General features: G+C 39.6%; 1 protein-coding gene across 11 annotated transcripts in view; it reads left to right on the top strand.

Annotated features, from left to right (window-relative positions):
- The window catches only part of LMO7 (LIM domain 7), a 921,898-nt gene that overhangs the window by 829,366 nt on the left and 65,049 nt on the right, over window positions 1-27,483 (top strand). For all 11 annotated transcript variants that reach the window (XM_044071726.1, XM_044071729.1, XM_044071732.1 and 8 more), the window contains one exon: window positions 92-382. In XM_044071726.1, coding sequence (XP_043927661.1) covers window positions 92-382 — 291 coding nt within the window. The remainder of the gene's footprint in view (window positions 1-91; window positions 383-27,483) is intronic.

Genomic DNA, 27,483 nt, shown 5'->3' with positions numbered 1-27,483 from the left:
ACTGTAAAATCTTTTAATCGTTGACTCAATTTTAGTGTGTAAGACACTGGAATTTACTTTCTTGTAAATGACATTTTTTAATTCTTTCTAGAGGGGAATCACTTGACAACCTTGTTTCTCCACGCGCAACCTCATTGTCACAGCCTCCGTGGATGGCTCTTTCATCTTCATCATCTTCAGTGCAGGATTTTGGTCGCTATCCTTCAGTAATTTCCACCTCCAATCGCCCATATATGAGAACTCCATCTTCACTGCCTCCACCCTCCACAGGCTCTCTGAGATCAGCATCCTGGTCCTCGGCAGCATCTGTGCCACCACCTCCTGCACAGCCTGCTCTGTCTCCCACCCCATTATCCCAGCCTAATTCACAGCAACGCAGCAGGTATCTGTCTACAAGTACTTCTATGTACATGTATGTGAAATCATTGTACACTAGTGTGTGGATGGGTGTTTTATAGCATTTGTTTATTTCATTTAACTCAGAATTTACACTGTTTTACTGTTCTACCTGTTAAATATCAGAGTTAATATTCTGTATTAAATCTACATGTCAAGCAAAATAACGTTCACCTACAAAATAACATTTTCAAAACTGAAAAATATAGGTCTACTTTATCTGTATTACTTTTATGTAACTTTATATAAATGTCATAATATTTAAAGACATCTCATCTCCTGAGAAAAAAAGAAGAAAAAACTGACAAGTACAATTGCCAATTTTGCCTGAAAAAACTGCTTCTGAAGATTTTCACTTAATGTGTTTAGCAGAAGTAATGAAAGTTTTTACTTTTGCAGAAAAGTAAAATTTAAAAACAGAAACATTTAATAAGCGGAGAAAATTTAAGAACTTTACTAATGGGGGTGCATCTAAAAATGGCTAAAAGACCTAACAGAAGTGTGAAAAGATAAGGAAAGCAAACGCATTTATGAAAGATCCTTCATCTTGTAAGTCTGATGGAGTAATACACTTGAAGTTTGCTAGAGAAGAGGAGGATAGCATAAGGTGGTCAAAATATGTTCATAGGTAGGTACTAGGCTATCTGCCCAAAGGCATTTATAAGCCTAGCCGGAATGTGGTGGCTTTCGCCACCCCCTTAGATTAGTTCCCTATGCCTCTGTCCAGCAGAGTCACTGAAGTGATCCCCAGGGTAAAATTTGTTTCCTATCCACTTGTCAATGTTTCTCTTGAGTATTTGTGAGGAGCTCTGCCTAATGTAGATTGGAATCTTGTTCCAGAGCATGGGAAGTCTCTTGGACAGGAATCTATCCCTCCAGCACGTCCTATTTATTGTTGTGGTGAGGTTTAGATCCCTAAAGCGTGTGGCTCGAGGGGATATGATTTAGGTGGAGCATGTCCATCAATTCTGGGTTGGACATGGCCTTGTATGTCAGGCAGAGATCACCTCTGAGTAGGCGCTATGCAACCGAGTACAACTGGAGTTTCTTCATTCGAGCTGCATAGGGCATCTGTTTGAGGCCAGTGATCCTCTTGGTGATGTACTTCTGTGGTCTTTCCAGCTGTTGCAGGTGTCTTGTAAGGTACATCCCAAATGGGGCATTGTACTCTGATGGGTCTGATGAGTGATGTGAAGGATTTTCTAACCACTTTGACAATGTGATTATCAAAGGAGAGATTACTATCTACTTGGGACCCCAGATCCCTTATTATTTCTTCATATTTAGGGGGCTACCACCTATGTGGTAGTTTTTGGGTACTTTGTTTTTTCCAAAGGGGATGACTATGCACTTTTTGGCATTTAGCTTGAGGCCATGGTTTTGACACCAGTATCTGTCTCAGTGAGATGCTTTTGGAGGATGTCTGTGTCAGCCGGAACAGCAATTATAGCCCCTAGTTTGCAGTTATCTGCGAATTTGGTCAGCCATAGTCCTCCTGTGCTTGCCTGTACATCTGAGAGGTATATGCCGAACAGGAGGGGTCCTAGGACTGAGCCCTGGGGAACACCACTTGTAACTGTTTGAGTCAGACCTAGCTCCCACAACTCTTACCATGTGGGTTCTGTCTGTGAGCCATTTGGCAGCCCATCTCGTGACGTAGGGGTTTTATGTTCAGGCTGGTGAGCTTGTCTATAATAGTAAAATGTGGAATGGTGTCGAAGGCCTTTGAGAGGTCTAGGTAGGCTGTGTGGACCACTTCTTCCTTGTCTGTAGTCTTGGTAACTGTCTCAAAGAAGTCCATCAGGTTTAGGAGGCATGATCTGCCCTTAAAGCCGAACTGGGTAGGCTTCAGTGTTTGGAGGTTCCCAATGTCTCTGTTATTGAGATCCATGATGATGTGCTCCATAGCCTTGCAGACCAAGCTAGTCAGGCATATAGGGCGATAGTTCCTGGGGTCTGTTGTGGCTCCACCTTTGTGGAGTGGAATAACTATTGCTGTGCGCCACTCTATGGGCACGTAGCCTGTGGAGAGGCTGAGTTTGAACAGTGTGTTTAAGTGAGGGGTTTTAGTTCATCTTTGAGCTTGTGTAGGACGCAGTCTGGGACACCGTCCGGTCCCATTGACGCTGTGTTTTTGGCTGTGGAGAGGGCTGTTTTAATTTGAGTGTCTGTGATTTCAGGGGCACTACATTCTTCTGGTATGGTTATTGCCCCTTTTGGGGGTGAGAGGGGGGTGCAGTTTGCACTGAACCTGTTTGCCAGGATGTTGGCGATATCAGTCAGTTCAGTGTATTTTGTGCCATGCTGCACTAACTCCGAGCAGATCTGAGAATTGCCACTTAGATTCTTGACATAGCTAAAGAATGCCTTGTGGTTATCTTGTGGAGTCCTTGGCAATTTTTCTTTTGAAGCTAGCCTTGGATGGTTTTATGAGGGATCGTAGTTTCTTGCTGATACTGTTCAGGGACGTCTTCCCTTCTTGGGAGTTTACTCTTTTTCTGTGCTAGTTTCCTCCTCCTGTTGTATAGCTCGTTTATGGCTGGGGTCCACCAGACTGGTTTTCTTTTCTTGGAGGAGTAGGTCTTGGTTTTGCTTGGGATAGCACAATCCATGCATTCTTGTAGGTGCCCATAGAGTGCATTAGTAAAGGATTTTGCAGCTTGGGCAGCATTATCCTTTAGCATGGGGGATCTGAAACGTCCCACCTTGGTCTTAAGTAACGTGAAGTTTGCTTTTGAAAAGTTTTTCACAGTGGTTACTTTGACTGGGGGTGGGGGCGGAATGTGGATATCCAGAGTGATAAGTTTATGGTCAGATCTAACCAGCGAGGGGTTGACCTCCGGTGTGGAACACCGGTCACCCATGTTGGTGATAACCAGGTCCAATATGTTGTCACCTCTGGTGGGCGTGTTAACCAGTTGGTCCAGGGCATTTGAGTTCATAAATTCTAGGAAATGTTGGGCAAGGGAGTTATTACTTGAGTAGTTCTCCCAGTTAATGTTTGGGTAATTGAAATCACCCAATATCAGGGTGTTTGGTAGGACTTTTATGTTTCCCAGTGTTTCCAGAAATGCGGAATGGGGGTCCTGGGACATGGTGGGTGATCTGTAGCAAGCTACAATTTGAATTGCAGTTCTGCCCATTGTTAGTTGCACGTGGATGATCTCTGAAACATCGTGCTGTGCCACTAACCTGGAAGTGTAGGTATCCTTGATGAATTTGGATATGCCCCCGCCTTTTGTATTTTGAGCTGGTTTTTGTGGCTGAAATATATGGTATGAGTTGTAGCTTGGTAGTGCTGGGCTGCTCTCTGGAGCCTTAAGCCAGGTTTCTGTTACTGCACATATATCGATTTTCTCCATACTGAGGAGTGTCTTGAGTATTTGAATTTTGAGGTTTCGACTTCTGGCATTGAGTAGTATTACCCTCAGTTTTTTTGTTACTTGTGCTATTTACGGCGGTGGGTTTGTCTTTTGAGTCTTGCCTAAAAAAGGCACTATGAGGGTGGCAAAAGCCTTGACCAGTATTCAAAAGCCTAAGGGTGACAGGTGCAAGCTGTCTCTAGCCAAGCAGCGTGGCTTGTCGAGGCATCCCAGGCTGACAGACACTGAATCCCCTTTGAATGACACCAGAATCTTAGCCAATATTTTTTTTTTTTTATACCTTGGTATCATTCTTGGTGAGGGCAGGATGCTACTCAGGGTCAGGGTCATACCACCCTGGGCTACGTGATCAGAGAGCTCTTCCATGTCTCTCTCCATGTAGTCCAGGGAGGTACAACTCAGGTCATTCACACCAACATGGACAATGACAGAGTCGTATTTATACTTGTTCTGGAGTGACCTAAGTACTTGTGTTATGTGGCGAATCCTGGCACCTGACAGGCAGCTAACAGTAACTTTCTCCTTGTTCAGCCTAGTGAGTGGGACGTCAGTGTGCCTGACTATAGAGTCACCTATTACTAGTGTGTTGGGTATGTTATAGGTAAGTACTAGGCTATCTGCCCGAGGGAAGCTCAGGCAGATAGCCTATTTTGCCTTAAGGGCTGTGATTGCGTGGCACACTGGTTTTGTGAAGTATGTGTTTCATGGTTTGTGTTGGGGGATGGAGGTTGCTTGGATGTCTGCTTTGGAGGTCTGTGTTGCTTTTGCAGATTTCTATTTAGAGCCTCCGAGTATGTTTTCATGTATTTGTGTGTTTTTTGCCAGTGCTGGTTTCATAGGTCTATGTGAGACTGGTGGTGTGATGCAAGTAATTCCCTTCTCCTCTTGACTGTCTGGTCCAGTCTTCGGGTGAGAGAGCTTAGCCTCCAGTTTGGCTGTATAATTGCAATCACTGTGGTATTATCTTGTAACCAAAGGTGGTTCAGTGAATTGAATGCTTTAATCAGGACAAGCATCTCCTTGATATTTATTGCTTGTATCTGTTTTTGCGGTCCCCCACCCCCTGCACTTTAACTCTTCTGCAACTGCTTCCCAAGCAAAGTCCAAAGCATCTGTGGTGATTGACTGATTTGATGCAGGGAGGATGAAGGGTGGACCTTGATTTAAGTATGTCTGTTGTCTCCAAGTGATTTATCTTCTGACAAACCCCAACACTGGGATCTGAAAAGATAAAGGGTGTTGATGCTGGGACCAAAGAGATTTCAGATACCACTGTGCCTTTCTTATATGGAGTTCTGCCAGCAGTATCATGACAAATCATAGGTGTTTTGAGAGTCAAACTCCTGAGGTATTCCCTCACAGTGAACAAAGTCTGAGTGAAAAATCTCAATCGATCTAAAAGATCTATTTTTTGTTTCTCTGTGGAAGAAAAGCTGTTTGAACTGAGGTGTCTAGTTGACATTCCAGGAACACAAATCATGTGTGAGGGAGTCAGAAAAGACTTGTGAATGTTCTCTTGGAATCCAAGCTTGTACAAGAGATCTGTCACCCAAGACCGAGATTAGTGAGATTTTGCAAAGACTCTGTAAAGATGAGAAAGTCATATAAATACAGAAAAATTGGATACCTTGTAGCCTGCAATGAGCTATAACCTGAGCTAGACGTTTTGTGAACACACTTAATTCAGTAGGTCCGAAAGGTAAGTCGGAGAACTGATAACCTGATCCAGACACACAAAGCCTGAATAAACTATTGAAGTCTCAATTAATAGGAATGTGATAACCATCTTTTAAGCCTAGTGTTACCAGGAAACTTGAAAGAGGAAGGGGAGGGAACAGGTTGTGCAGTGACATTTTGAATTTGGGCATCATCATAATCAGGTTTAGGAAAGAAAGATGCAGAATTGGTCTCCAAGTATTTTCTTTTTTTTTTTTTTTTTGGACTAGAAACATCTTTGAATAAAACCTCTTCTCCATCTGGGAAGGAGGAACTGGTTCTATCCATCCCTGGGGACAGCATGTGATGAATAGCAGTTGGAAACAGGAGGCTGATTTGCAGAATGAGGAATGACCACTTGGAAAGGAGGAATTTCCTCAAACTGCCATTTGTAACCGTAATGAAAGCTTTTTAGATTCCATTTGTTTGAAATCTGTTGTGAAATAGAAAAATGGAGATTCAGACTTTCTGGAAAAGGGCCTGCATGAGAGGGGGTCACAGGGTATCTTTAACAGTCATTCAGACTTGGTGTGTCCTTTGTTTTGTGAGGTTTGAGGCTTCTTTTTGGACAGAGTTTGCCACTTGTTAAACATCTGTGTACCTTAATTCTGTTTAGACTGTTTTATTCTGTTTTTGCCAGTATTGGGTGAGGAGAAAAAAAATCCCTTGGACAGTTTGGAAAAGGAGGGCTGAAAAATCTTCCCTGGACCAGCTTGTCTCTTTCATAACACTTTTTGACCACCTCCACAGCAGACGCGACAAACTATAAATCTCCATCCAAGGGAGAATTTAAAGTCTAATTTTTATGTAATCTGGGAGGTTCTGAGAATGCAGCCATGCAAGCCACCTCCTCAAGACAGTACCAGTGGCCAATAGCCCTGGAAGAAGTATTAACAGAGCCATGCACACACTGCAATGGGTTTTGGTCTGTGCAACAGAAAAAACTAAGTTATGTAAAGTAGATTTTTCTTAACAAGAAGAAATTGTAGATAAAACATTCTTCATACTTTCACAATATGTCAGGAAAAATATTACATATGAGCTAGACATTTTAAAATTATGAAAATCAAAATTGTAGAAATATTCAATTTTTCCCATAACTGTCAATTTTCACATCTTTATTAGAAAGAGTAGGATTGGAATCAAGTGTTTAGTGATAGAGGAGTCAAATAGAATAGTGTATAAATATGTAAAAGATTGAGGAACTTTATACATCCTAGCTGCCTTTTTAAGGACAGCTGGTTGACCTTCAGAAAAATGCAGACAGTAAGAGGCACATCCTCTAAAGCAGAGAGGATAGGAGGAATGGGTTTAAGTTCTGGAAAATCCTTTTTTTAACAGCTTGTAATATTTTCTGAGGGACTGACGAAACCTCAGTGTTCTCCCACAGAAAAGACTGGGACATTCTAGCAATAGTCTGAGAGAGAGACCCCCACACACACACACACACAAACACAGGAATAATCCAGAAATTGAGCTCTCCTCAGAGTCTAAATAAGAAACCTGAGGACAAAATCCTGAAATCATCTTACTGTTCAGATTCGGAATCCCTTTTATACCAGAAATGACTCTACAGGTAGGATCAGTAGTCTGGATCAAACCTTGAGCCAGTCCCAGTAAAATACTCCTATCCAATAAAATTTGAGGAGGACTAGATACACGCTTGGTTTTCTGTTTCTTTTTGGCATGAAAAATGGGGCCAACCATGTTACTAATGACAGATGCTGCTTCCCCCCGAGAAAGGCCACAGCTTTCTGGTACAATAGGAAGTCTTCTCTGTTCCCTTTCACAGGACCAACAAGAGCATCTCTCTCTTGCCCACTGAGGGGACCCAGCAGCCACAGAAGATGTGGCTAGCCCATGGTCCCATATTGATTGTAGGTGCTACACCAGAGGGATCCAAGGTAAAAGATGAATGATCTGAGGTACAACAGTAGAGTCCAACCACCTCTGGCTGAGTCAGGTTGTTGGCCTGCTGTAGTGGCAAAGAAGGTTTGCTTAACTTTTTCTTTTTGTGGTTGGAAGAAGGACTGACCATAGAACTGACAATCTTTTCCATGATCAAGCTGAAAATGGTGCCTCTGTCCTGCGGAAGTCATGTGACAATGCCAGCAAAAACTGCCAGTCCACAAAAATTACTTTTTTTGACTGAGCACAGTAAAAAGCACTTTTAAACACCATTTCAGCCCCATAACAGAAAAATAAGCACAATTTATCAACAGAAAATATTATATAATTTAGTTAACACTACTTTTAACCTGATAGAAACAGAGTGCTCCATTTAAGAAGTACATTAGTCTCGAGACAGTCCATTAAAATGCAACACTCTTAACTTTAAAATAATTTTCCTGAAGAGGAAAGTAATAAAACACTAAAGAATAAGAAAATGGGAGGTTCCCCCCGATAGGAACTTTGCCCAGCTAAGGAAAGCGTAAGCCACCTATTAATCCTCACAAGCCTCAGGGGAGAGCACTATTTGGTGATGGTAAGCTGTGAAGGGCTTCATGCCCAAACTTGTCTTAGTCAGATCAGGTAGAGCTGCTTGACAGTTTGGATATGGAAGTTGCCCTGAAGCTTTACCAGCTGTTGTATCCTTAGCAGGATATAACCCTTATAGCTAAGGCTACTGAAGCAGTGATCAATATGAAGAGCATTTGGAATCTTGCTTTTATTCATAATTGGTCCAAAGTACTTTTTAGAAAACACAGGTTGTAACCAGTCAGGAAATGTACTTTAATGAAGCTTGTAATAATTCATAAGTTAGTAGCTTTTTAAAATGCCACACCAATTAGTCACACACCCTCAGCTAGCAGATTGCAATTCTGCTTTACTAGTATATGGGGCAGGGATTTCCAGAGGGTTGTAGTGAGACATGCTTCATTCTAAATGAACTACCTGAAAGGCAAGACACTTCTTTGAAAATGCAGCAAGGATGTTCCCAGGAAAAGCAGAATAAAAAGCAGAAATACAACATACCCAGATAAGTTTGCCCTACCTGCACAGGTTTTGCATCACTGCCACATTCTCTTTTTCCCTGTCAGCAACCATCTTACTTTCCAGTAAGGCAGAATTGTTTTGACATCAGTAAATGACAGTGTATTACTTTATATGCCTTTTGCTTGTCATCTCCAAGAATTATACAATATGATATTATTGGAATGTTTTCCCAGCCTCATACTGCTTACCCAGAGTCTGTAGTTACATTTAGCATTGGGGTTAGCTTTAAAGTTACCAAAATAAAGGCAATAGAGTGCTTTCCAAATTATTAAAAAGACAGAAGATTGTCTTCAGTAGGCTTTGTCTCAAAAAGAACAACAAAGAGAAAGCATTGGTAGGCCTTGGACAAGTGCAGTCTTGGAAAAAAAATCCTTAAAGACAATTTAGCATGATTACACCAAGCAATTTGCTTTTGTTAGTAAACAGTGATTCTTTGGTGTAGTGACTAGGCATATGGAGGAATGTGCATTCATTCCCCAGTTTGCACATCCCATATTCTGGTCTCTGCCCTGACCCCCACATACTTGGGTTTCCCTCTATCACACACAAGGAAGTCTTCCTGTAGCAGGAGCAAGGCTATAGTCAGGGCTATGTGCTACTTGTCTTTATTCAGTGTTTTGTACCAGGTGCTGGGTTCAGTGTACACAGTCCCAGTGTCTCCCTAGCAAATTTAAAACAGCCACAGACTTATTACTGTAAAAAAATAATAATTCCATTAGGAGCACAGAGTAATTATGGATTGAAGCTCACAGTGCAACTCAAGAACTGCTTCCTGTCCTGTACTAGTACATAACCATGCCAGATTATAGACAGTAAGTAGATGTTACAGACTATGCTAGAGGATGGATGGGGGCTCATCTTTTTCTTCTAGTCATTTAGCATGTATAGACTCCAAAGGAAGAGAGACCAACACCTTTTGTCATAGTAGCACTTTATCAAAATGTTCACCAGGTGCCCATCAGATAAGCATGCACAGTACTACACTGTGAGGCATTATGAAATGCCACTGGGGACCTTGCTGTCCAGAGAAGTATTGAACATATGAGAATTGACACAGGTTCACTGTGCAGGCATTTCACCTGTTACAAAACAGGGTTATCTGTCAGACTGCAAGTAATTCAGACACACATTATTTCTGTTGTCAGATAATGTCTCCTACTTGTCCTGAGTGTGTTTTAATAGTCTACATTGAACTGATTCTGCTAGGAACATTTTTCATCTTAGTTGTTAAAGAACTACCTCTGCATCCCCCCAAGGGCTTACTTCTTTGATGCCACCCTAGGGTTTCATCAAGCATCTTTCCAGCCTCTATTGCTTTTATTATTTTGGTAACACAAAAGTTAGGTCCAAGGCTATATGTAACTACAGATGATGAATAACCATCCAGACAGCAGCATTAAAACACTCTACTGATACCCATAGCAGTTCACTTCCCCTTCTTTTTTTTATTAATTTAAAATATTTATGGTATACACAAGAAGAAATTCAACATCCCATACTGTTATACAATGTTAGCAATGCATTGAATCATCAAGGTAATGTTATACACTTAACACACCGAGTCTTGCTATTTCACTAGCAAATTTCAAGGCTAGCTCAACCACTAAAAGTCTTAGTATGATTTATAGATCTTATTATGATAACTTCTTCAGTTTTACATAGTAGTGCTGTTAAATTTTCAAAAATGTTTTTGAATGTATGAACTGAATTTGATTTCCAATTTTTTGTAATAACTTTTCTAGCCGCTGCCAGGAGACTCCAGAACATTTTTTGTTATTTGGCTTTTACAGATAAAGGAAGTGGAGCATTCATTAGTATTGATCTAAAGAGCAATTATCAGACCATAAACCCTTAAAATATACTTCTCTTCCCAGTATACATTTCATTTTTCATAATCCATAAATGTGTCCAGTCATCTTCTACATTTTTACTACATCTCCAACAGACTGAAGAAATCATCTTAGTAAATTAAGAGATTCTGTAGTGAGTACCAAACATTGTGTATATTTACAAATAACTTTTCAGTATATATTCAGTTTGACTAACTGATTTAAGTAACAAAGCTTTATTATTATTACCATTTATTGAGTCACTGAATCTACTGCTATCTAAAAAGTTCCAGAATTTTGCATCAAAATTCTTTATAATTAACTTGTATAACTTGGACAATCTTCCTTTGCAGGTCACTTTACCTTCAAAGATAGCATTCATATATTCATGTAATGGGGGAATAGTGTTCTTTTCCTCTTCACTCATATTATCCTCAAATTCATTTAATTCCTTACATCATGATATTAACTGGCTTGACAGATTCATCTGATTTATAATCTTTCATTAAATATTCTGACGACTTACCTTTTCCTGTCTCTAAACAGACCATGATACTAATTCATTCCTTTTTAGTAAAATAATTTTAACATTGTTCTGATTTCCTTAAATCTAGCTGTGTTTGCAATGGGAAAGGGCAAAAATTTCCATTATGATGTTAATGGTGTTTTAAAAACATGTTTCGTAACTGTTTTAAGAATTGGCTTCATATATGCAGAGTCTAAAGACTGAAATGAATTTTGTTCTAAGGTAAATTTTATTAACTAGCTGAAAAGGTTGTTATATCATTCTAATTTATCATATTTGCAAAATCTGCTCCTGAAAGGTTTTCCATTGACTGGTATAAGTTGGGTCTATCCAGAGTATAATAGAGTTAAACTGTGCAGCAATAGAATAAGATTCTGCATCAGGGAAGCTAATGCCACTGTATTCCCATAATCTTTATTTGAGTTGTATAAACAATTCTCAGCTTTTTTAGGATACCGTAAGAATTAAAGTTAACATATTTTTCCATTTTCTTTAAAAGTTTTTGTTAGGTATTAAAGTTGTTGAATGTAATATGTATATAAATGTGGGTAATCATCTTAAGTGCTAACCTATCCTTGAAAGTCAGAAAAACATTAATTTCATTTTTATTAAGTAATACTTCAATGATAGATTTTTATTCCTAAATATTTCAATTTCCTTCCCAATTATATTTATATTTATTTTTAAACTTGCTATCTAGTAATTGATTTAGTTTTATTTTTAAATTTTAGCAATACTTCTTAAAACTTTTAAATTCCTCATCTGTTTCTTCAGTTAAATATTTTAAAGCTCCTATAGTTAGTAAAATATTATCTGGAAAAAGCTGCATTTTAGATTAATTCTCAGTTAACAAGGATTGTCAGTTTTCCATTGCTTCTTGTACTATTAGCAAAGAGTTCGATAACTTGTGCAAATAGGTCAAGGGGCAACCTTGCTTTTGTGCCTTTGTTTAAAGTGAATCCTTCAGAAATGTAAGATCCAATTTTAGCATGTGCTTTGGAGTCTGTGTACATTTTTTTAATATTCCAGTAAATTGTTCTGAAAATGCAAATGCTTCATAAATTTTAAACAAGTAGTTCCAATCCACAGAATCAAAAGCGCTCTGTATATCTAAGCTGATTAGGGCCAATTTCTTGTTCAGTCCTTTTGCTAAATCTAAGATAGTTAACTACCCCTTTTTATATTATCATATGTTAATCTGTTGACTATAAATTCTGTTTGATCTTTATTAATTAATCTGCTATATCTTTTAATCTTGTAGTGAAGATGAAAGTAAATATTTATAGTTTACATTTAATAATGAAATAGGGCTATATGAAGAAACAAACTTATCCTTTCCTTATTTGTGTAGGTGAAATTACAGAAATTTCTATGAGGGAGGGGTTATTTTGTCACACTGAATTATCCTGAAAATGCCACCGAGTAATTCTAAAATATTTAATGGAAGACTATATAATTCCATACTTGAACTGTCTAAACCTGGAGCCTTACCATTTTTCCCTATTTTTTTTTTTTTTTTTTTTTTTAAAGTTTATTCAACAGAGCTATTGGTTGTAGTTATCAGGATTATTATTTTTATCTTAAGATTGTCATGGAATTTTTAAAAAATATTAAGCATTTCCTGTATGGCTGAATTAAGCTTATAAGTGTGATGATTATGGATATTACTGATTTGTGCCTTTTTGCTTAATGTCTTGCTTTTTTAGCTAATTGATGTAGATAGTTTGAAGTCCTTGCATAATTGTACAATTTTATTTTTTCTAAAGAAATCTCCATTTTATGCATTAAAACTGTTTAATATTTTGTCATTATTTTTAATGACTTCAGTATCTAATTTCTTTCTTATTCAAACCTCACTTTGGGTATTTCATCTTGCATTTCTAACAACTCTTTATTCCACTCTTTTATTACTAGCCTATCTTCCCATTCTGTCTTCAATATGCATTTTTAAGAAGTCCATAGTAAGATTTTTCTAACATTGACCACTGTCGTTCAAAGGTGAAAAAAATGCATTACTTAAGTGGCCCTTATGTTTTAATTTTATCATATATACTGGGATTCTATAAATCTGAAATGTTCTTATATCCATTAATATATTAATAATTAGTGCATTATGATCAGATAAAGGACAAGGGATTGTTTTAAAATAATTCAGTTTAAGTAAATATGTAGAAGCATAAACCCTGTCAGTTCTAGTGTGTCCCATGTGCATAAGAATAATGAGTGAAGAATAATGACTTATCTTCTGCTTTTACTATTAAATCATTTAAATAATTATTACTAATCCATCTGTTTAGTGCTTTAGCTGATGCCAGAATTTTAACTTCTGTTTACTTGTCAACAGACTCTGAATCAATCCTAGACTGGATGCTTGTAACCCATCCCCAAAACTACTCAAACTCCGACACCTTATTAAAATACATTTTGACCACCTTCCAACATTATACGTATAGGACTTGCCCTTAAACAATCAAAACACACTCATATAGAACCTCCAGGAACTTTGCCCACTCTGACCAAAATAAGTTTATAAGTATCCTAAACTCCCAAAACTGGAACCCATTAAAAATACTCCCCTTAGATGAAGCCATTGAGTATTTCAACAAACTCTTAAATACTCTCAGTAGCCTAGCTCCAATGTGTACTAAATGAACCAAAACTAACCATGCCTCCTTGTTAACAAAACTAATCAAACTGTCTTTTCTAGAAACAGAGCATGGAAAATGTGGCTGAGAGACATGACAAAACAAAAACTCAACTACAAGCAACTCCGTAACAAATCAAAAAAGCTAGTGATACAAAATAAGATTTTTGTACTAAATTATCTACCTCATATAACAATCCCAAAACATTTTGGAAGTCTGTCTCTTCTCTGCTTAACCCAGGCACCATCCAAAACCCACCCCCTGTGCCAGAAAAAAACCCACAAGAAATTTCCCAAGATTTTAATATCCATTTCATCTCTACCGTTGAAAAGCTACTCAAAGACCTCCCATCCAGCCCAAATACACACTTTCCAGCACCAAAAGAACACCCCCTCCCCTGTAGATTATTGTAATATGCAACCAGACAACTCCTACACTATCCAACCTGTACCCACCTCTCTGATCTTTAAACTCCTAAAACAACTCAAACGGTGCTCACTGTCTGCAGATATTCCCCCAGAATATCTGCAGCTAGCAGCCAGCGCAAAAGCATGTCCAGTTAACATTCTCATGAATCACTCTCTGAATCCTATGTTCCTCTTCTATGGACAAATCCATCGTTGCCCCACTACACAAAGGGGGAAACTCCCATGATCTTTCTAACTACTGCCTTATCTCTGTACTCTTCCCACTATCGAAAATCTTGGAAAAACATGTTCACTCACAACTACTTAAACACCTCTCATATAATGCTCTTCTATCCCCTACTCAACATGGGTTCTGGCTGGGCATAGCACTATTTCTGCCCTATCTTTCACCGACACTGTTAACAAAGCCTTAGATGCAGGCCATCCTACCTCAGTAATCTTACTAGACCTATCCAAGGCTTTTGACACAGTGTCACATACTAAGCTAGTAAACCAACTATCAAGACTAGGTTGCTCCCCAAAATCCGTCAACTGGTTTACCTCTTACCTACAGAACAGGGAACAGTCAGTAAGGTGGTTAAATGTACAATCCTATTACCGACCTAACAATATAGGAGTACCGCAAGGATCCATTTTAGGTCCACTACTGTTCAATGTTTTCATCAGTGACCTGCACAAAGCCCCCCCCTGATCCAGAATCTCATCCAATACACAAATGATTCAACACTGATATTCACCTCCAACAGTTTCTCTGACCCCCTCACAGTTACACAACAGGCCTTTGTTTCTATCGAGTCATGACTTATCGATACACAACTTGTGCTAGAACCCCCAAAAAACTAAACTCCTACTTTTCTCTACAAAAAGCACCTGACATTGACTTTAAAATCCTTGCTAAAGACGGCACAGAAATAGAACTAGTGAAAACAGCCAAACTACTAGATATAACAATAGATAAACTTACATATGGACCACACATCCTAACTGCAGTAAAGAAAACCACTTCAAACTAGGCAAACTATATTGCCACAGGCTCTACCTGGATAACTATACCAAAGCAAAACTAGGCAATACACTATCATCTCCTCCTTTCTATATGGTAGTGCCATTTTTACTAATCTGCACACAACCCTTAGTAATAAATTACAATCCTGTTACAATAAAATAGCCAAATTCGACTCCAAAAAACAAACCGTTCTCATCACTGCCATGCTATCACCGAGCTAAAATGGTAGAGTTTTCCCACCATCTGCAATACACTCAACTAACCTTAGCCCACAAACTAATTTCTAAACCTAATAACTGCCCTGCCCCTCAGTTTAATCCTACAAACATACACCCCGACATGAACATCAAGATCTTCCTGTAAACTGATGCTTACTGTAACTAAACCCAACCAAAGAGCAGGACAATATCTGATGTTCTTCGTATTTCACTGTTGCAGTCATCACATTTGGGCAGTAGCCCTCAAGTCGGTCTAATTATCAAAGTCTTGGGTCCTGCGTTAGTTGCTGTCTCATCTTCCATGACGTCAGGGGTATAAAGCATGCAGCCAAATCCATTACCCCAGTCTTTCTTGCCGTGCTGTGCCCGAAGCAGAAGCAGTTTGCAAGTGCCGGTCGGCTGACTCCCGAAATTTTTGTCTTCAAGTTTGAGAACCGAAGTCTTCAACTAAAGCTACGTACCCCACTGGGGAAATTTTTTCTTGCTCTAAACCGATGTCAATAATTGTATTTCTTGTGGCAAGGAAATACCTCAAAGATTTTCATTCTTACTGTATACCTTGCCTAGGCCCTGACCACAACGTACCTCACTGTCGGTTTTGTGCCTTATTTAAACAATGAACTACTTGTCGTCTGTATATTTATGGTTCTAAATATTTTGGTACTCGGTTCAATTATCCAGATATGTTTTTGGTAAGCCATCCGACTACCAACATTCCGAAAAAATGCAAAGATAAAAAACAGAGACAGGCTGCCTATGTCCAAAGCTGCCGACGACGCTTCTCCCAAGCTAGTCGCCAGTTTGCCGGTACTCAGGTGCTTTTGCAGCCCCTGATGCCTGCTACTTCAGATTCACAGGCCTCTGTGGAGACCCATTCAGAGTCCAGTATGCCGCGAGATGCTTCAACTGTGGAACCTGCGGATGTCTCTACCTTGGATGGGTCCGGAGCCACTGTGCAGGCACCAGCTTCTGAGAGTGTATTCAGGCCTACTGACTTGCATATTAAACTGATGCCATCTTCTTCTTCAAGGCCTAAAACTTGAACCATGCCTAGAAAACTGACACTCAGACTGCATGGTTAGGCCTCTATGCCTAAAAAACAAATGATAAGAATGGCTGAAGACCTTATTACTTTAATCAGGGGAAGCCAACCTTCCCCCTCTAAGAGACCTAGGACTGAATATGCTTATGATACTTCGGATCATTATTCTGAAATGTCTGTTTCCTCTGACCATGATTTACCCTTATCTATCTATGAGTATTCTGATGCAGAGGATTCTATTCCCTCTGGTTCCCCTCCAGAGGATTTCTCTTTTGGTGAAACCTTGCATACTCTTGGGGAGCATTTTCTCTGGGAAAGCCAGGATTACTCTGATTCTAAAAAGAGGCTTAGGGATTTCCTACTCCTGCCCCAGCACAGGCCTTTAGCTATCCCCCCCTGTACTAGACATTGTTGATGATACCTTCTCGGAATCTAGCTTGGCCCTTGACTCTTTACCTCCTGCTCCCAGAAAACCTGATAGATATTGCAGGGTTCCTGACTCTCACAAGTTCCTTTTTAAAAATCCTACTGCAGATCCTGAGACTATTTCACAGGGACCCAAGGGCATTAAGGCTACTACTGCCAAAAACCCTACCCCCTCCAATAGAGATTCCAGGGTGCTGGATAGATGGAGTAAGAAGGTATACGCTTCTGCAACCTTGGCTATTAGGGCCTTAAACTGCCAGCTTCCTATGTTAAAGTATCAACAGCATATTATTGGATTGTTTAAACGGAAAATTATTTTGATTCCTGACTGTGCTGAAAATAAGGACTTGCAGGATTTAATGCATTCTGCTGAACAAGTTGGAAAACATACTTTGCAATGTGGTTTTGATTCACTAGAGGCATCTTGTAGGGCTGCTGTCACTGGATCTGTACTTAGAAGGCATGCTTGGCTTAACTCATTCACCCCGAGTGCCTTCTCATGGCGCCTGTGCCTTTAAGGACGAGCGCGCCATGAGAAGATACAGTTTTCAAGCCATTCCCCCCGAGTGCTTCCACAAGCGAGTGAAAATGTACTGCTAATTTTTACTGCAACTTAATGTAAAACACTCTGAAATCGTAACTAAATATGTAATTTATCATATCTAGTTACGATTCAGTGTGTTTTAACATTAAGGTCACATTGAAGTTTTGCGAAAAGCATTTCAAAAAGTTCTTGCTAAGCAAGTGGTGGCAGCCAATCGGATTCTTGCATTCCGAGCCACCACTTGCATAACACCTCCACCCCATACCCAAGCTTCTTTTGTTTGCCCCTAATAAATAGCGGGTCCAGCAGCAGGTATTTTCTTCTTTTTGCGAAGAACTGGAGATATTACCTGCTACTGGATCCTCTACTTTACAGTCAAGGAATTCACGGACCGCCATATAGGCACTATGAGGAGTTCCCGTTCAGCCACTGAAGTTTCGAGTTCCCGGTCAGCTCAGCACAGCAGCTACCTTCTCTTCCTGCCGTTCCCTACCCAATTGGTAAGGTATTGTACATGTTTTTTTCCTGTAATACCACCGGTTTATTTTTTAACGCCAAGATTCCTGTGTTTTCTTTGTTGCCAAGATGAGTGTTACTGAGGTTGTCTACAGTGGAACCCTTTTTTTTTTTTCGTGCTTGTGTCTTGGTGCACCCGAGACTATGAACCATAACCTGTGACTTTGCTTTACAGAGACCAGAGCTTCAATGCATGCAATTGGGCAGACGAGTACACAATGTTATAAGTTCCCATGTATCGTATATTGCTGTATTACAAAAGAATCACTAGGTATCCATACAGTGATTTAATTTTTCTTCCCCCAAGAGTTGCCTTGTATCATTCTGAGGCGACCGCCTAGGGCGCCGTACAGGTAAGGCTGGTAAAGGGCGCAATTTTTAGTTACTTATTTGTTTTAATTAATTTATTTTTCCACCACGTAAAGTCTGTGTTAATCTCGGCGTCCTGTCTCCAAGTTCGTCCTAACTGAAAAGTTGAAGTCAGGATGGCTGACGATAGCAGGCAAAACAAGCTGGCTTCTGCAAAGAAGGTACGGTTTAGCTGTAGACATTGGGAAATAATTCCATAATGAGATCTTAGTTTACGAGAGAAGGACTTAAAGTATAGTAACAGCAGTTACCATGAAATGTGATGCAAAGTGCTTGAAAGTACCGCCAGTCAACTGTTGCTGTTCGCCATATTTGGATAGGTACAGTCGTACAGAATTGTCCGGAGGAGACCGTAATCGTTATAAGACTGGATGGCAAGCTCGTCATGGTAAAAAGAACAAAAGTGGTAAATGTATGCCTTTGAAAACATCAACACTGCGGCGAACTTTGATATTAACTCTATATATATATATAATATCATTTGATATTAACTTATGAATATCAACAGCGTGAGGATGTGGGCACGATTGCTAAGTTCAGCATGGCATTATAAGCTTATAAGATTGCTACTATTGTTGTGTCATATTAGGGTAGGTACAGTCGTACAGTATTACCAGGGGGAGACTGTAATCATTATAAGACTGGATGGCAAGCTCGTCATGGTATTAAGAACAAAATTGGTAAATGTATGCAATAGAAAATGTCAGCACTGCGCCAAACTTGTTCACCAGAAGATCTGTAAAAACATGCTGTTAGTGCAGTGTTGTTTGTCAAGGTCGAGCACAGTATTCCTCACAAACGTGGTTCTAAAAACACAAACTTATACCAGTACCGATAAAGCTACCAAACTAGTTAGAACAAACGTATTTACAAAAACATACATGAGACGTTGTCTCTACAGAGCTGCAATTGCGCTGGTCGCGCTTTTGTTAGTCAATACTTTGGTTCGTAGATACATTGGAATTTTTAATACACCAAGAGTCAACATATTTTTCGTGTGGTTGTGAATAAACTGTGGATTTTAATTTCCTGGCGGTACTTTCATGGGAGGTCGATCCGGGAGATTGATTTGTTTCCTTTGTTTTATGATGGTTTGCTGGGTATAAGGTTACAGCACCTGTTTCTCTTTAATGGAATGGGGTGTGCTTGAAAGCGGGTTGTGGGCGTCATTGGTAAGTGTGTTTTGATGACCCACACTTTTTGTTACGGTTTCAACTACTTGTCCTTGTCCTTTTTGTTATATGTAGTTCCTGTTGCAGCTACACTGAACAAGTTTTGCAGACGCTTGGCTTTCTCTGTGGAGTGTTGTGGTGAAGTTAAATCTGCCTTTACTAACACAAGCTGTCAGTTTAAACCTCGGTATGCATTATCCTGTCATGATGGTTAATTTGAGACTGACTTGTCTTGTTGATGGCAATTCTGTGTACACCATATGTTTATGTATGAGCCAAATTAAAGGCTTATTCTTGTTAAAAAAAATAGTAGTTTTTTATTATATTTACAGGAAGTGCTGAAGAATTTTTTGTTAAGTTTTTAAGTATAGTATAGCTTGTGAGGGGGGTGGAAGGTTATATTATCAGCCTTTTTCCTCATATGAAGTAAGACAAGTTGTTTACCCGTTTGCTGGCAGCTCCCATAGGTGTAGGAGTTTGGTACAAGAAGTTTAGGAAGTATTCCAGCTACTCTTTGGCAAATCCTTTTGTGTTATCTAGAATGCATATTTTATTAGTAGGAATGTGTGAGCTTTTAGTTTGTGACAGCAGCATAGCAGTGTTCTTGGTACATTTTTTTAAAATATGCTACCACCCAGTATCACGTCAGTATACTCATTTCCAAATGTTGTCCCTACACACTGAAATGTTCTGTTGCGTCGTTGTATAAGTCATTGTAACATTGTGTGTCTCATTTGTATTCTAATTTTGCCTTCGTAGTTTATAGATTGAGGGGTGGCAAATTTTTTTTGTTGAGATCAGCTGCAATTTTCATACCAGAAATAAGTTGTGGTATTGCAAGTAGTTGAAGATTGTAGTCCGATATAACCAGATTTTATTTGTTTACATTACAGCAGTTCTTGAAAGTGTGAGTTTGTAAAGTTCAATTTCACTGTTTTGAAACTTGTAAATACTTTCAGAAAAGCACTTTTTGCAATATGAGTAAAGCCAAGATTGGGACTCTGCTCTGACACCACTTCTACTTACTTACTTTGAATCGCTGTATTTGTAGTACAGAGAACTCCATGCAGTGTCAGGCTTTGTATATGCTTTCACTGGACTAGCAGTTTCAGCCTTGATAGTCTGAGGGATGGTCGATGGGGACCAATGCAAAGCAGATGCATGCTGAATTAAGGTAATGTGGCTCTTGAAGCCTTGCCAAGTTGTTTTTTTGCATCCTCTATGCCAAAAGAGGTGGACACCTTGTTCTAGACAAAATAGTACAGCTTTAAGGTTTGTCCCCCACCCTCTTTGTTTTCCTTCTGCTGCAATTGGATTTGACTGAATTCACTGAGGTGGTGTTTTTTTGAGCATGCTGATACTGGTCATTGTGGTTACTTCACTAAATATGGAGTTATAAAAGATTTTTCCTTGAAAGGATGTAGTTGTGGTGCCTTGTGTGGTGGGTAAAGGGGAAGGAAATATGTTTGCCAATTTGTTAGTATGTGCAAGATCAGGGTTTCAAGTGGATCCTAATGAAATATTACCTTTATTTTCAAGTGTATAAACAAGATTGGTTTAATCATGTAGAAGGGGATGTTTCATGAAATTAATTTCAGTTATGTATGTTGCATATTGAGACAGCAAACTTTAAATTTGAAAAGGCTTGCTCTGTATTAATGGAGATACTTAATAGCTATAATATTTTTTGGGACTGATTTTTTACAAAGACTATATCCAGCTCAGTTTTCATTATGCTCAATTTGAATGTATTGCAGGTATTTTAGTTTATTGTAGGTGATGATACCTACACACGTGATTGTCCAGGGACTGACGTACAAACAAAAAAAAAAAAAACTTTTATTGACATTTTCATAGGTTCATAGGTTCATACTAGGCTGTCTGCCTAGGGGCATTTATAAGCCTAGCCAGAGTTTTGTGGCTTTCGCCACCCCTGTGTTTGCTTGTACTTCTGAAAAGTAGATGCCGAACAGGAGAGGGCCCAGGACTGAGCCCTGTGGGACACCACTTGTGACAGGCTTTGAGTCTGACATGGTGCCAGCAACTCTGACCCTGTGGGTTCTGTCACGTAGCCAATTTGCAACCCATCTTGTGACTTATGGGTTTACATTTAAGCTGATGATTTTTTCAATGATACCTGAGTGGGGTATTGTGTCGAAAGCCTTTGCCAGGTCGAGGTAGGCTGTGTGGACTGCCTTTCCCTCATCAATGGCCTTGGTGACTGTTTCGAAGTCCACCAGGTTTAAAAGGCATGATCTGCCCTTGACAAAGCCAAACTGGGTCAGATCCAAAGTCTGCAAGTCTCCTATGTCTTTATTTATGAGTTCCATTATGATCCTCTCCATAGCTTTGCAGATCAAGCTTGTCAAGCTGATGGGACGGTAATTTCCCGGGTCGGTGGAGGCACCTCCTTTGTGAAGTGGGACCACAGTTGCCGTACGCCACTCCTTAGGCACGTATCCTAATACAAATAATTATGATATTTACAAAATATGAAAGTAGGGTCACAGAAACCTAGTACAAGTCAAAAAATTTGTGCACAGCATACAGTGCATAGGTAAACTAACAGTAGATTACAATTTCCAAAATTTGAGAACAGTTTATAGCGTAGGCCAAAACAATAAAAAGATTGATAATATTACACTGAGTACAGTATGAATACAGTTTGCTAGAGCAACTAGGAAGATGAGAAGAGAGGAGACTATCTTGTTTAGCTTGTTCAGAAGCCAAATCATTCATCAACATAGTTACCATTTGAAGCATCTCTGATGTTGCTAGAAGCATAGTATATTTTTTCTAATTGGAAAACTAGCTAAAATCACACAAGATTCATGGTGTTACTGTTTGTAACAATGACTGCAAGCAAGTCATGACATTATATGATTGACTTCAATACTTGGCTTAGTTTCTGGTATGTTTCCAGGGGGATTCAGTATTGGTCAGCATGGGAGTACAAGGCTATCAGACCATATTACTTGGCAAATGATGGTCTGCATCTGTGTTCGTGTATTTATTTAATTTTTATTCCACATGATTTTCTGATCTGGACAAACAATGGTTATATGACTCATTCCTCATTGCTTGGTATGTTGCTAACAAATAGATGGGAGGATGGGCTCAATAATAACTTTTATACTGTTTTTGCTGTGTAAGTGAATGGCAGAAGACAAGCTATCTAGTTTGACATTTCTGCGTGTCTTATTAATATGATTATAGTGCGTAGTTGCCCTGAGTGAGATAAATGTCTTTACAGACTGACTACTGACAGCATGGAGCTGCCATATTTTTATGCATTTCTCCTGGCTTTGTCAGTCGCGTGGAATGTAGTTGGGAGGAAGGGCACAGCAATATGTAAGTGTTGTACTATTTGACTGACTATGGCCTTATAACAGATAATATATAGCAATATAGCAATAGGTAAGTGTTGTACTAGTTGACTGACTATGGCCTTATAAAAGATTGTGACTGTTGCATAACACCTGCAGAAGGTAATGTAATGAATGTCAGCAATTATCACCTGTGTCTGGGCATGCATAACTTTGCAAGTCATTAGCACAGTGCACCATGCATAACTTTGCAAGTCATTAGCACAGTGCAGTTACAATATAGTGTTGAGTCATTGCCACTTTTCAGGTAAAACTGTCAGCAGCTGTCACTGTTATTCACATAAGCAGAAGTCGTTATCACATTGATGAATGCATGACTAACATTTGGCTCTTTCTCCACTTGCAGTGATTGCAATACACCCCACCCCCTCCACACTACTTTCATATGTCATGTATAAAATTTCAAGAAATATCAGCAGTCTAGGAGGAAAATTGTAGACATTACATCTTCAATTGCTGTTTTTCTTGAGAAAGTGGCTGGTATAAGAGGATTTGTGGTGTACTTTATGAATAATTTGAGTATATATTATTATTGACTGCCTTGCATCCTCTCATTTGACAGAAAATCATAATTTTTAGGCAATGACAATATCCAAACTCATGTGTTGCATTTATTTCAGACTATTCTGCACTGTGGTAAATTATTTCCTTTGCTTTTGAACTATGAAGTCATTCTGTTGCGTTATTTATTATAGTCTTTCTCTTTTATTTATCATTAATATATACCTCCCTTTGAGTGAGATCTGTTTGGTGAGCTAAGTAGGGTGTAAAGTAGCTGGGGATATATATATATATATATATATATATATATATATATATATATATATATATATATATATATATATATGCACATTCAGGCAGTTGGGATCGAAATCTTTTTATAGCTAAGTAGTTTGTGTGTGAGGCTGCATTGTTGGTGGATAGCGAGGTTTCAAGACAGAGTCATTTTGCCACCTGTTCACTGTTATTTTAAGTTTTCAAGGCTGTTAGACATTGAGGTGTTCAATTGTTGGCATGTTTTTTTTTTTTTTGCCTGGTGGGTAGTAGCTTGTTGCTGAAGTAAAGTAAATGCATGCTATTTTTCTTTATTCACTGGGTGGATGGGTGACCCAGCAGTACACCATTTTCTGGCACAACCAGATTAATGCATGAAATGCCAACAGCAAAGTTTACACTCTGAATGATTTTGTTGGATTAGTTCTTTCATATAGCTTGCTTGAATAAAGCTGAAGTGGCTATCTACAGTGTTTATTTAGTCTCTGTAAGCTGCTGTAGGGGAGTTCGTGTCCTGTCAGGGAACTTTTCACTTTCCAGCATGATTCTGTGCACTTGTATCAAGTCTTCCAGCCCTATCTCCTTGTGTCTCATATGAGAAGATCTGTAGTTCCTATAGTCTTTGACCATATCCCTTACCTTCCATTCTACAGCACTTTCTGGTAGCTTTCTTCTGCATTCCTTCAAGGTACCTGATATCTCTTTCTTTATGTTGTCTCAAGAACTGTACGCAGCGAGATGCAGTCCAACCAGACGTGTGTAGAATGAAAGCATTATTTTTTTGCTTTTGGAATCTTCCCATAATGGTATAAGTCATGAATCTACACCAGTGCCTTTTCTTTACTACACTTATTTAGTACTTTACTACTACAGTTGCAATTTGAGATCAGTTTTCTTTGCAGAGACTGGTATGTGGAACTATTCATAATTCGCTCCACCTTGACTAAACCCCCAATTCCAGCGAAAAGCAACCCCAAAGAATGATACTGCCATGACCATGCTTCACCGTGAGAATGTTCTTTTGGTGATGAGAAAGTGGTGTTTTTGTGCCAAACGTAACTTCTTGAATGTGCCCACAAAATTAAAACCTGCTCTCACCAGACCACAACACACTTTCCCACATGCTTCTGGGAGACTTGATATCTTGTTTCACGAATTGTAGCCTGGCCTGGATGTTTTTCTGTTAGAAAAGGCTTCTGTCCAACCCTACCTACCCTAGAGTCCAGACATATGGAGAATATGGGATATTGGTGTTACAAGTAGTACACAACCAGTACTTTTTCAGAAATTCCTGCAGCTCCTTCACTGATGCCTTCTCTTTATGGGATTTTGCTCTGTCGTGCAGTAGTTTCCTTTTGTTGTACAATTTGTTTATGGCTGGGGTCCACCAGTCAGGACGCCTTCCCTTGGTGGAGAGGGTCTTAGTTTTATTTGGGATTGCATGATCCATGCATTCTTGGAGATGTACGTAGAAAGCATTTGTGAAGGATTTGTGAAGGATTCTGCATTGTGGGATGTGGTTTCCACTGGCCCAGTCGGATTAAAGGATACCATCTCAGTTATAAGAAGTGTGAAGTCGGCTTTTGAGAAGTTTTTCACTAGTCTTGTGTTGTGGGTGGAGGTGGGATCTGTATATCCAGGGATCTGTATATCCCGGGTGATTAGTTTGTGGTCAGATCTCACTAGTGAGGGGTATACTTCCAGTGTGGAGCACTTTGTCCCCATGTTTGTGATTATCAGGTCTAGTACAATATCTCACCTTTGTTGTAAAGGTGACTAGCTGTTCCATTGCATTTGAATTTATGAATTCCAGGAACCATTTGGCCTAGGGTGTTAGTAAGTTTGTGATTAACTGTACTACTTAGACCGATTGCTTCATGTCATGATTGAAAACAATTATGCATTTATACTGGGCATGAGTCTACTCTGTGCTGCAAGAGAAACACACTCATTTCTAGACTCCCTGAAATGTGAATAAAGTCAGAGCATTCTGGTTGCTGGTTAGTATATTACCAGGGCATTTTTTTTAATCTTTTTTTAATACATTTTTTTACCTGAATTTAGAGAGCCAGCTCACCTAAAAGTATTGTCACTTCTATTGTGACTTCTAGTGTTGCTGATCTGAGTGAGCAGAACAGTGCGGTTATAATACATTTATCATTTGTTTAGATACGAAGATCAGAAGTAAAGCTTAGATGCATGTAGTGCAGACATTTTTTAGATTCAATTAAATTACTAAAGGCTATACTGATCTGTTATTTTTTTTCTTAATTTAATGTCTGTGAAAGAGTATTTAGCTATGCTAGTAAGTAGAAGTGCAGAAAAAAATATTTCTGATAGCATTATAGCATGGCCTAGTTTGATTTTTTTAGAGGAGGGCAGGAAGGATTTAATTTTGCAACAAAGCCCTAGTCTTGAATGCATGGATGAAGATGGGCAGATAGTGGGTTTATTCTTTTGCAGGTTACTGCAATTTTATCAGCCCAGTTGCTTCACTATAAATGTATTTGATTTGACTGTATTTCTCCCCTTTTGTTTGTTCTTGGAGAAAGAAGTATTGTGAGAGGGAGACATAGGAAGCGGAAGGGAGATAAATGTACATCGGTGATGCAGTCTTCGGTAGTACTCAAAACAACATGCATTTATCTTTCATTTGCAACCACCCCCAAACATTTGTGTGTGTGTGTATGTATATGTGTGTGTATATATATATATATATATATATCGATAGGTGCATTGATTTTCACGTGCCTCTCTGCAGGTATATTACTTCAGATTGCATTGTGTTTTTCAGGTGTGATTTCAAGTGTAAAGCAACACAGCCACCACCAAAGATGCCATCTGTTGAGGAGAAAGCAAGCAGCATTTACCTGTTGGGTGAGGAAACTGACTGTGATGGTTGTAGCAGTGGTTCAGACGATGGTATGCACCTTGATGTACCACATAATGCCAACCAGAGTGAGGATGATGATTATGACTCGGATGATGACATTCCACTCGCCGCTGCGTGAAAAGGCCATTGCCTGTGATAAGGATGATGCTCCTGTACCCGCTTCCTGAAAGACCACTACCAGTTGCCAAAGCAGACCTGACCAGTAATTATGACAGTGACCAAGACAGTGAGGATGAGGTGCCACTTGCACAACTAAGGAAGGTGCCCACACACAAGTTGGCCACACACTATGGCCACCAAGGGCATTCAGAGTATGACACAGACGATGACATGCCTTTATCTGTGTTCACGAAAGCACCTGGTCTAAATGACACAGCTATGCAGTCCTCCACAGTGCATGGCACTGCAACTGCTGATAAGGGTGTGGATGTGCCTTCGCCTGTGCATGATGTGGGAAGTAGTCCACAGTTTGGTGATTGTGATGGAGATAATCCTCTAGATACGAGTCCAAGTAGCTCCTTGTCAGAGACTGATATGGGTGTGCCTCAGCAGGGAACATGTGTCAACAGTTCACTACCAACTGCAAGCAGTACAGTTGCTACTGGCATTCAGAGAGCATCATCTCTCAACCCTTCAGCCTTTCCCATTTCCAACTGTTCCTTGCGACCCAGTCAGGTACGCAGAGCATGCCCACCACATAAAATCACATGGGAAAAACATCTTCAAACTTTACACATTCAGGAATTTGTGGGGCCAGTAGGACCAATAGATCACTTGGGCTCAGATAGCACAGAGATGGACTTCCTGAATTTGATGTTCCCAGAGGAGCTATACACCTGTATTGCTAATGAAACAAATCGCTATGCTGCACAGAGGCAGGCCGCAGCAGGCAAGGTTGATACGCGGTGGAGTCCTGTGTGCCCAGGAGACATACGCACAATTTTAGGTGTCAGAATATACATGTCTATTGTACATGTTCCTGAATTGAGGCAGTACTGGGAAACACACCATGTATAAGGTCGCTCACCAATAGCAGAGTACATGACCAGAGATAGGTTTGAAAAAATTCAGCAGTACTTCCACTGCAATGATAACAGCCTGAGCCTACCACATGGTGCTGTGGGTCATGACAAGCTACATCACGTACGGACAATACTGGATGCAGTGCTTCATGCATGCAGGACACGTTACAATGTGCATCGTGAGGTGGCTGTAGA

The sequence above is a fragment of the Protopterus annectens genome, chromosome 5.part0, assembly GCF_019279795.1.
Source record: "Protopterus annectens isolate FY-2018-M chromosome 5.part0, PAN1.0, whole genome shotgun sequence".
Taxonomy (NCBI): Eukaryota; Metazoa; Chordata; order Ceratodontiformes; family Protopteridae; genus Protopterus; species Protopterus annectens.
This window is presented reverse-complemented; position numbering and strand designations above follow the sequence as displayed.